This window comes from Lupinus angustifolius, chromosome LG15 (genome assembly GCF_001865875.1).
Source record: "Lupinus angustifolius cultivar Tanjil chromosome LG15, LupAngTanjil_v1.0, whole genome shotgun sequence".
Lineage (NCBI taxonomy): Eukaryota > Viridiplantae > Streptophyta > Magnoliopsida > Fabales > Fabaceae > Lupinus > Lupinus angustifolius.
Window position 1 is genome coordinate 14,144,329 of NC_032023.1, and position 11,565 is coordinate 14,155,893.

General features: G+C 35.1%; 2 protein-coding genes across 3 annotated transcripts; both read right to left on the reverse strand.

The window, feature by feature from the left end:
• On the reverse strand, positions 399-4,369 carry LOC109327437 (putative pentatricopeptide repeat-containing protein At1g64310). 2 transcript variants are annotated; one of them, XM_019560581.1, is made up of 3 exons: positions 2,369-4,369; positions 1,703-1,849; positions 399-1,191 (listed from the first exon to the last, which is right to left on the reverse strand). In XM_019560581.1, exon 1 carries the CDS (start codon positions 4,106-4,108, stop codon positions 2,450-2,452), a length of 1,659 nt encoding a protein of 552 aa, XP_019416126.1. In that variant the 5' UTR covers positions 4,109-4,369; the 3' UTR covers positions 399-1,191; positions 1,703-1,849; positions 2,369-2,449. The 2 variants fall into 2 exon arrangements, with proteins under 2 accessions (XP_019416126.1, XP_019416125.1); XM_019560580.1 differs by having other exon boundaries at positions 399-1,849.
• LOC109327284 (galactinol--sucrose galactosyltransferase-like) lies at positions 4,654-10,894 on the reverse strand. Its single transcript, XM_019560357.1, has 5 exons — positions 10,135-10,894; positions 8,624-9,213; positions 6,887-7,064; positions 6,180-6,547; positions 4,654-5,306 (listed from the first exon to the last, which is right to left on the reverse strand). Exons 1-5 carry the CDS (start codon positions 10,775-10,777, stop codon positions 4,743-4,745), a joined length of 2,343 nt encoding a protein of 780 aa, XP_019415902.1. The 5' UTR covers positions 10,778-10,894; the 3' UTR covers positions 4,654-4,742.

An 11,565-nucleotide genomic window follows, 5' to 3' on the forward strand; every position in this document is an offset into this window, starting at 1 on the left:
GACTAGAAAAAAGCACAACAGGAACTAACAATGGAAAAGAATTGGCATGGATAGCATTGGCCAAATTGGTGAGATGCAAAAAGTAGTATGAAATCCACACAGACTTCTACTGTTTTCATATGGGCCAAATAAATTCCATTCAAATATGTGGCACCAACACCACACAGACTTCTACTGTTTTCATATGGGCCAAATAAATTCCATTCAAATATGGCACCAACACCACAATAAAATTGGGAGCAAACATTTATCTTAGAGACTAGAGAGTGTACATTTCAATAATGTAAATAACACCATCCAAGAAAATTGTAAATTACTTGAGGTAAAAAACATATTGCAAAATGTTGAACCTGTATATAGCACAAGAATCATCTGTCTTCAATATACAAATGTTTATATAAGACATGAATTTCAGCATGTATTGTAAGTTTAGGATAGCAAAACCATTAAATTCAAGGGACCAACCTGGGATCAAAATCAATCAAGATGTCACCTTTATAGATACAGAGCTCTAAAGCGTTGTAAAATTTGATCGAAATATGTCAGTGTCATACATATTAAAACAGCATATCAATAACATCCACTTCTCTTCTTTCATAGCTGAAAAGTCTTGGTCATTTAGCTTCTTTGTTGATTACCAAACAGTAATAAAGAAACCAATGACAAAAGGTAGAAGCAAAACATTAAGGTTTAGAAGCTTACTTGAATCACATAATTTCTAGAGTGTAGATACATTGTGATTATCTCTTCTTGGGTAATAGTGGGTATTCAGCAATAGCCAATAAGGAGAAATAGACATTGGAATTTAAGTTTTCTCTTAATAAGCACAAAAATCAAAGAGCTTAACCGATTTTCAACCTCTTCATGAGGAAAATGGTACCCAGGAAAAATGTTTCCCGTAACAGCCAGTATACACATTCTCTAAGTTGTCACTTAAATACAAGGCATCATTACGGGGTAACACAACATCTTATCATTTAAGGGCATGTCATGCATCCTAGGTTATTGGAATATGAACACTATCTAAAAAAAGTAACCAGGTGAATGAGACTCCCACCTAATTTTGGGGAGAGTATATGCATACCCTCACCTCACAAGCCGAAGGGCTGTTTAAAGACATAACCTCCAGCGTTCAGGTCAGAAGACAATGACCTTACTGTTGTGCCAAGGCACCCTCTATGAACACTATCCCTGCAAATGAAAAAATAGCAAAATATGCACAAGTCCAGTTGGAATATGAGGATTTTAAAAGCAACAGACTTCTGCACATGCTTTCATAGTTCATATAAAATAATCAGCAAAGGGAAATTAACAAACATAAGTATTCAGATAGGATCATGTATTGGCAGCAAATACTTTTATTTGCAATTGAGGTAGAAAACATCATTGTGAGAATAGTTATTAGAAAGAAATAGCAAGTTCTGAAGAAGAGACAAGAGAGGATATATTATATTACGCAAGTTCAAATGCCGACCCTAATTTTTGTGGCATGCCTTGACTTTGGAATGGGAGAACCTCCCTTGACCCTTAATTTATATTAAAAGAAAAAAGAGTGTCTCTATTAACTACAAATTTCATGCAAGCCCAAATTACTGTTGGATTTTGGAGAATCAAGCAATAAACAGAAGAATACACACTATCAGGTTATCTATAAATCATATTTTCAATATCTTCAAAATTAGATGAGGCCATCTACAAAAACCTGGTTCAGAGCCAAAATACAGTGTTTCCAGCTTCATGATAGCTGTTTCCAAATCCATTTGGCTAATTCTAGTTGCTTCGATAAGGAAAAGTCACTTTTAGTTTCACAAAGAGTTAGTAAGCTCTGAATCTTTGAAAAAGTGAAGATCTGAAAGCAGAAAATAATTAGGCACCACATGAGTTTAGCCACTGAAGAAGATATGTGGCTGAACATTTTCATATAGCTTTATGCATAGAGGAATGATTTTGAAGAAAAAAGAAGAAAACAGCATTATTCATGTGATTTAAAGAATGTATATATGCTGAATAGCATTCTTGTTATTTAAAAAACATTAGACCAAATGCTGAGCTAAGAACCACAACGAGATCAGTAATTAAGCATTGATTAACCAATGCAGGTCAGATCTGAACTTACACAAACCTGTACCCTTTTATATGCATGGATCAATTAATGTGCAAGCTACATTTTGAACAGTTGTGAACTCCTTCATTACAGATATTCCAATCAATTCATTCTAACAAACTACAAATCAAAAATAGAATTGAGGCGACATTCTCCCCAATTTCCATTAAGTGATTTTAAAGATTAGAGTTCACTACTCTCTGTATTATGGCAAGCACATCCAAGAATAAAAAATATAAAGAATTATGTTTCACATTATAATACCTTTGCAAGAAGCCTCTTTATATCTGACAGGAGTTACAGTGTGAACTTTACAGTTTACACCATCTTTCTGAAATTTCGGAATTAACAAAAACTCCCTTCAATCCAGCTTATTCCCGGCATTTTTCTAAGCCCTCCTGTTACTTTATCTCTCAACTTCTTCACATCATCCCACCTCCCATCACCTGCATATATATTAGAAAGCATAACCCTGTAGACGTTATCATCAGGATTGTTTTTAAAAAGCTGCTGAGCTACAATTTCTGCCAGATCAGAATTTCCACAAGAATTACAGCATGATAATAAGGCTCCCAGGATGGCCTTGTCTACTGGTTCTGGTAAGGACTGCGTGAGATTGTAAGCCTCTTCTAACTCCCCAGCACTGCCAAGAAGCTTCACCATGTAAACATAGTGCTTGGGCTTAGGTTTGATGTCAAATTCATCTTTCATTCTCCGGAAAATCTCCCGGCCATCATTGACAAGGCCAGCATGAGAACAAGCACAAAGAAGGGCAGAAAATGTGGCTTCATCAGGTACTAATCCTTTCTCTAGAATCTTATGAAACATCTTGAAAGCCTCAGAAGCACATCCATTCAAGCCAAGACCTGAAATGACTGAATTATAAGAAACTATGTTCCGTTCTGGCATTAACCTGAAAACACAAATTCCTAAGTGCACGAAACCACATTTTGAATACATGTCCACGAGAGCAGAGGAGACTCTGACATCTGATTCTAATCCATGCCGAAGAACATAACCATGTATCTCACACCCTGGTCCTACATATGCTGTTTGAGCTATAGAAGCTAATACACTGGCAATCAAAACAGAATCCGCCTTCTTGTTTTCCATGATTAATTTCCTGAAAAAGATCAGTGCATTCTCATCATCCCCAGATTGGGAATACCCAGCTATAAGAGCGGACCATGTGACCAAATCAGGTTGGAAAATACTGCAAAAGACTCTATATGCCGAAAGCATGCACTTACATCTCGAATACACACTCACCAGTAAACTACCTACATGAGAATCAGAATCAAGTCTACATTTTAGAATTAAACCATGTAATCCTCGACCAATACTCAGCAAGCTAGGATCACCAATACCCACAAGCAACCCAGCCAGTGTATATTCATCTGGCTTCTTCCCTTCATGTCTCATTGAACTAAACACTTGCATTCCTCTATCCCATGCACCAGAGCACCCATAACCAGAAATCAGTGAATTCCACAAAACCAAATCCGGTTCCACGATCCCATTAAACACTTTACATGCTTCATTAACAAAACCAAGTTTAGAATAAGCAGTCACAAGTGCACTGCAACAAATAGGGTCATATCCCAGACCAGAAGCTACAGACCCGCCATGAACAAGTCTTAGCATAGCAAAATTAAAATTGTCCGAGCACGCACGTATAACGCAAGCATAAGTGTAATTGTCAGGACTTATGTCACCCCCAAGCATGGTCCTAAACAGAGAGATTGTGCAGGAAAATCTTCGGGAGCAGGCAAAAGCACGAATCATGGAATTCCAAAGGTAGACACTTCGAGTGGGACTTTTGTCAAACAATTGGTATGCAGAAGTAATATCATTGTTAACAGCATATAACCTAAGAATTTTAGTTGCATAAAATGGGTCTTGTGAGAGATATGTCTTGAAAAGCAAAGCATGTAACTGCTTGACCCTAAGCAGGGATTTGCAAACATTGCTGAGTTCAGAGTTGAGCCAAAATTGAATCAACATTAAGATAACAATATAAGCTTATTGTGTGGATTATGTGATAACCCAATGTCACTAGCAAGTGTTGTTATTGTGGAGGGATTAATATATTCAACGGAAATAATATTATGGTGACTGTAATTTAAAACTCTAAGAATCAATTGGCACTGCAGAGTGAATAACAAACTCGTGTAGATTTTGGACGCAACGAAATGGTTCTATTGAAAACGAAGGTTACTCTCAGTCCTCACCACATACTGTAAACAATTAATCTACCTTTTCTCACAACATCACTTTCTCACAACATCGCTCCTTACACTAATCGAAACATTCGGCCTAACAATAGGTCTTACAACATTAAATAATGTTTAAGAAATATGTTATTGTTATTGGTTAAAAAATATATTTAAACTAAAAGTTAAAAAAATGAAGTCCACAAGTTATACGAAGGATTTTACTTAAGAGTTCAATCTCTCTGTATTCAATCCTTCCAAAATATACAACTAGACCTTTTTTTCATAATCCAATTTCTCTGTTATTAGTATTACTACTAGACAGAAATGGTAAACTTTGGTAAAAGCATAAACCTGATTTTTATTTGTGAAATTTGAGCAAGGAATCATACATCATAGGATCCCAATTTAAACATTATCAGGGATCAAAACAAGTACTCAACCTCTGACAATATTAAAGAACTAGGCCAAGGAACTTGGACCCTCACCATCTTATCCTCATATTCAAATTTCACAGCTACTCCATCTATTTTGCAACTAACTGGTTTCTCTGATGCAAACACCTTCATTTCCCCACAACCCCTTACCCCAATTTTGACCACATTTGCATGGTCATCAAACTCCACAGATTGAATAGCACCACCACAGTTAAGCATATTTACTAACCCAATTGGAGCAAATTGGATTAACCTTTTTGGTAACAAAATCACTGGTGACACTGTCAATAGCTCAAAACTAAATGGCTCAAGCGAAATTTCCAACTTGTCAGTTAACTTTATGAGCTTCAGCTTTTCTTCCTTGTAAAAATATACAGCAAAAATATTCACCCCTTTCATACACATTGGTTGTTTCCCATTACTCCATTCAATATCTTTAGGACTTGCTGAACTTGTTACTGTGTGTGAAAATTCAGAGGCACTCTTGTTTCGCCTTGTCACAGGGCACCACCCTCCTCCTTGGCAATTAAACAAACCTAAAACTCCTGTGTACTGTAATATAATGAAGAAAGCAAATGAGGTTAGTTCCAATTTCAATATAGTGGTTGATAAATCAACCAAGTTAGTTAACATACACTATTATCATTAGGACTAAACTTAGTTACTTCTTTAAGTATAGGTGATTTTCAATACAAACATAGATTTATGAATGAAACATAAAAAATCAGTGTTTTAAATTGCATTCACCACCACAATATTGTGGTTTCAGAATCTCTACACGACATCACAACGGCAATTGCAAGCATTTTCCCACAATCGTAGCAAACATAACTGTGAGTCTGTGACCATCACCCTAATTTAAAACATTGTTACAAATGTTAGAAACTTATTAAAAATCACTACTATTTAGTATTTTAAATTATGATTGCAGTCACAATTGCAGTTAATGCGATTGAGGTCATTACAATTGTTGAAGTATAAATTGTGATCATTGCTATGTGAATTTTTTTGTGATTAGAAAATATTTTTGAATTCAATACGATCTAATTCGGACCAATGTGGTCCGATATGACATACTCCCAGGATGTGATCCAATGTGGCCGAACTGCAGTCGGACATGCTCAAATGTTGTCTAATATGACTGCGTTGTGACCTGATATGGCTGCACCATTGTGATTCTATGTTATAACGCAATTGCGGTATGATATGGTTACGACGGTCACCACAACCACAGTATTACAGCCTCATCATGTGATGTGGTTCACAGTTTGAAACAATGCTACTACTACACCTTGAAGAATTATATAAGACTAGCTATTTTCCATATACCCTTATTTCTTTTCTCCAAGGAAAAAAAGTATGAACAAGATTATGAAGAAAAATGTGTGCTACTTTTATGGAATTAAAGGAAGGGGTTTGTCTTACTTTGTTGAGATTCCAAATTTTGAGCATAGTTTTTCCGTCATGTAATGGATCTTCAAATAAGCAATCTCGTGCAGGAAGTGCATAATGTTCACATCTCAGAATAGAACCATCAGGCAAAACAAGGCTTTTGAGCAACTTGAAATTGTGTTCCCCAACAGAATCACTAACATAAATTGGTCCACCAGATATGGCTCTTGATGCAGCATGGAATTCGGCACAAGGATGAGTTGATTGGAACATGTCCCAATCCGGGTGAATAAAATTCCCCATCCATAAACTGTTGTAGGCACAATGCACCATGTGACACCCTTGAAGCCAATAAGTTCCATTTGGATCACCAGAAGGATCAGCACACCAAAAATCATCTCCTATAGAAATTGTTGTGAACAAATGGTTCAGGAATTTTTATGGGTAGTTTGTGCTTGTGTATCTATCTATTACCATTGTTATAAGATTATACTACAAAAGTTCAAAACTAGGATAAATAATGTCAGTGAACAATAAAAAATGCTTATTGGTAGTTTAAAGAACCGAATTTTCAGGCAAAATTGCATCCAATTCCCACTAGATGGTGGATGCCTCGTTCACTAGAGGCCCTTTTCGTAGTTAAAACAACATTCAAAATAAAACAGACTAACTTCTCAAGATGACTATTGCTTCAAAAAAAAAATGGGGTATAGTATTAGTTTGGAACTTGAAATGCTTACCAACACGGCCAAGTGATATGGTTTGAGTGCCCAAGAGAAAGAAGTCATTACAGTGCTCCATGCTAGCAATGACTCCATTGCCTTTAAAATGCTTCTTCACTGAAGCAGTAAGTGCTTTGTAATAAGCTTTAGCCAATTCAACACGCCCTCCATATTCCTCTGATAGCATCTCCAGTAACTGCAGAAATGCAAAACACAAAAACATTAAACTTCACATCATCTAAACTACTATCAATATCTCAGTTTTAGACTCTGGTTGATAGTATTGTATATCTGCCCAACTCAATTATCAAACCCAAGAAAAAATGAAAACTAGTGTTTCAGAGGAAAAAAAAAATATGTTCAAATAAAAACTTCACACTACATTTTAAACCCAGCAGAGGTAACACTCCACCAAAGAAGAAAAAAAAATGAAAACTAGTCTTTCAAAAAACCAATGTAGACCAAAATGAAACTCAAAAAACCGAGGACCCCGATTTTACATACAAGATATGAATGCATATAAAAAAGATAATAAGCTTATTTTATGACAACCCATGCAATTAAACAAATTGTTAATTAATTTCTGAAAGGTATTGAATACGCTATTTGTCACTTTTTACATAATAATTAGGTAAATATGATGGACCTATGTTTGTGATGCTAATTTGTGAAGGTGCTTGTATACTCACCGAATGCTGCCTTATGATGGGTTACAAGTGGCTAGGGAAAGAGACAATACTAATACCAAACCATTTTTAGTTGAGACAAGTGGCTCTCAAGTTTAACCCTGCAATTACAACCACCATAGCTATGTATGTAGATGATGGTTCATCCTATTAGACTAAAAATCATAAATTTCAATGTTTATAAATTAAAAAGAAATACATAAATTCCATAAGAATAATGAACGTGTTGCTAATCTCACTCAATGATCTATTAAATGTTTAGAATAATGGTTTGTTTACAACTAATTGTGAAACAGAGTGCTACATAAATAAGGTAGGAAATAATAATACTAACAAATAAAAAATGTGATAGCACACTCTTTTTTACTTCAAGAGAGGTATCTTACTTAAATTTGGAATGAGAAAAATTCATAAACAAACTTAAGTAGGTTGAGTTTCATATCATAAAAACTATTGGTCACTTGTTTTATAATTTTTTTACAAAACAAACTTGAGATAAGCATATGTACTCATAAGTGAATGAGATCAACTATCTCCAATGGTGTCTCAAACTAATCATATATTAATACATAGATAAAATAAAAGATTCAAAAGCAAAAAGTAATAAAATAGAGTTCTGATTGGTTTGAGACATGAAGTGACACTATTTAGAATAGATAGTCTTCATACGAATAAGTGGCCACTAAAATACCAACGATTTCCTCTCTCCTCCGCCATAATAGATTGTAAAATGGGGTACACATATGTTGTTGTCTCACACTTTGTGTCACTCCATGTCGCATATGATTGGTTAGAAAAAGTATATTAAGTTAAAATTTAATTATTAAATTTTCTGACCAATCATAAACTTATGGTACACAAAAAGTGTAGGAAATTTTTGTAAGGTATAGTTTTTAAATTATTTTTATATAAAAGTTTATAAATTATGAAAATAATTTGGACCTCATATTCTATTCTAGTACTGGATCCTCCTGAATAGAATAGGAGTCCCACAAAATAAAGTAGCAAAATGCTTTTCAACATCTCATGTGACAACAAAAAGAAAAGGAATTTTGTGGAAGATACTTACATGTATGACATCAACCTTAACACCGTCAATTCCCACCGATTCCAAAACTGAGTGCAACCCTTCATACATCTCATATACTAAATTCGGTGGCACCAAACCCACACCATTATTCACAATCTTATCTACTGCCAAATCTTCCATCGTCATTTTCAACCCTTGTGACAACTTTGGAGTAACAACCTTAGATACGGGCATCCCTTCAACTTTAGGTCTTATCCCACCCCAATACCCACATAGTGCATGCCACACATACACATGTTCCACACTCCTAAACTGCTCCTTCAGGTCCCTAACAAAGGCACCCATGCCTGTTGAACCATTGGGACTACGGTAGCCCTTAAATTTGTAATTTTCCTCAAATTTTATGAGCCTGCATGGCATTTGCTCGCCAGCCGAGGTTCGGGTCATGCCCTCTTTGTCTGTGATTGGGTCCTCATCGTGACAGATTGATTGCCACCCGTCATCGATGAGAACCATTCCGGGAGGGCACCCACCATCAACTAGACCCTTAACACCTTCCCATACCCCTTTGGGATGCACCTTCAAGTAAAATGCATCCCAGGTACACCAACCAAACTTGTCAACTATACCTGCATAAACATATATATCCATGAACATTAAAAGGGGTTAATTATATATAAAAAAAATAGTGTCATTAAAAGTTTTGCTAACTTGACTAGAATTAGCATATAGAATACAAAAAAATATAGCAAGGTCTCATAAATGATAAAAATCAAGCAAGAACTAAAGGGAAAAGTGAAAAAATTGAATAAAAATTAACGGCAAGAAAACATCTATTCATGATTGAATTGCAATATGTTGTTTCATAAATTAAACTCATATGATACTACCAAATATATTTTTGACAAAACATTTGGTATATTAAATAAATATATTAAGGATCCATGCACATTGAGAACCAATCAAGTTTAGTTTGACTCAGTTTAACTTGAGTTTATAAGATTAACTCTATTCAAGTTTCGAATTGAATTCAATGTTGTTCAGTTTATATCTAACTCAATTAAAATTCATAAACTTTTCATCGGGTTAAAAATCCAAATTTATGTCCTCCAACATAAATTTAAAGATATTTTAGATTATACATATCCATATAGAAAGTGACTCAACTTAGAATAATACTCAAGGTGACAAATAAGAGAACAATTAATATGTACTATTAAATCGTATCAAAATTGTCAAAATTAAAAGATAAACACATATAACATTTTTAACTCACCATGTGGCAATTTACTAACTTTTAATTTTAACTTTAAATGATAACTATGACTCAATGTTCTTAGATTTCTTAGTGAAAATTGTTCTTGGTTACAATTGAATTTTTATATGAAAATTTTCTCACTTGGTCACTCATATATATAATCGAGTAAGATAATTAACCTAACTAGTTGAGCTTGACACAAATTCGATAAATGAGCTTAGGTTCTAGTTCAAGTTTAAGATGTTTGGTTCACCGAATGTATATTTTTATGGGTATATTCATCTATTTGTACCTGGTGGTGTTTTCTCTTCAAGAAGCTTGAAAGTTCCCAAGTGAACTCTCACAACTTTCATAACCTCTTTGATCAAACGATATGGGTCATCACCAACGTGCATGTACAAACAGCTCCTAAACCTGGACCCACAGACACGTGTTGAGCCACTCTCCAAGCAAACATCAACATAGTCATCCAACCCAGGTTGAAGAGAAGCACGAAAAGAACCTTCAAGAATCGGCAGCAATAAAACATAGGGTCGACCGACGTCGTTTTTGTCCAACATTAACATCTGAGTTTCGTGTTCCACTTCGTGTCCATTACATCCAACCCAGTGTGTGGTCCACCATACCTTAAATCGGAATATACTCATAAATCTAATGTCTTTTAATTTGCCGATAGAACACACATGTCGGCTTTTGGGCTGGTCAGCGTCAAACCCGATGAAACAACCCTGGACCGTGATTTTAGCATCGATGGATTTTAAGGAGGGAAAGGATGATGGTGTGGCTATTATATTTGGTGGAACTTCTGTGAGAAAAGGGTGACCATTTGCAAGAAAATTTGACCCTTCTAGGGTAATGGATAAGGGTAAATTACCACTATTCACAAGACTCATTACTTCTATGGGCACATTTTTTGTTAAGCTTGGAGGAGCCATAGAGTATAATTAACGTAGCTAACTAATGGAAGCTTAGGATAGAAATAGGAGTAGAAAGGAGGAAGGTTTAAAGTACTTAGTTTCATAATCTAGAATAAGACTTAAGGTAGGTGTGGTTGAGACTTGGTGACTATGGGATTTATATAGAAAATTCTCAAATATTCTGTTTCTTCCATTAGCGAGTGGGACATTCTAGTAGGAAGCGGTTGTGAGTAATTGAGTCGGAACACTTGTGAACAAACGGTGATTTACCATAAAGTAACCAAACAAAAATAGCTAGTAATTAACTAGCATATCCAAATATGATTTTTTTTCCTTTTGGTTGAAGCAGTTGAAATAGTAAAATTCCATGCAAAATTTGTATGATTTTTCAGAAGAAAGTATATATACACTTCGCCAGATATCGTAATAAATAGTGGTCATTCAACAGTGGAATTTTGAACAATGCTGTTGAAAATAAGGTGGAAAAACATCAACATCGCATAATAAAACAAGCATTGTCAATTTGTGTAACCTCAACAGCGCATTCTTGACAATGCGTTGTTGAACATCAGTAACGTTAGCGCCGACTTGAATGATTTATTTTTAACGACGCATTTGATAGAAAGCATTGTTGATGAGAATATATGTAACAACGTATATTTAAGGAAGTGTGGTTGAAGATTACATAGTAACCGTGCTTCCTTAATTATGCGTGGTTGATTTTTTACGACTTTTTAAGCGTCCGAGAAATTAATGGTGGAGTAGTAATGCTTCTTGTCGTTTGTTGAAATATTAATGGTTGAGTG

Coding starts and splice junctions, on each gene's coding strand:
- LOC109327437 (XM_019560581.1), bottom strand. CDS start 4,108: ATGTTGATTCAATTTTGGCTCAACTCTGAACTCAGCAATGTTTGCAAA.
- LOC109327284 (XM_019560357.1), bottom strand. CDS start 10,777: ATGGCTCCTCCAAGCTTAACAAAAAATGTGCCCATAGAAGTAATGAGT. Junction 7,065..8,623: donor TTAAGGTTGATGTCATACAT/GTAAGTATCTTC, acceptor GCATTTCTGCAG/TTACTGGAGATGCTATCAGA. Junction 5,307..6,179: donor AAATTTGGAATCTCAACAAA/GTAAGACAAACC, acceptor ATTATATTACAG/TACACAGGAGTTTTAGGTTT.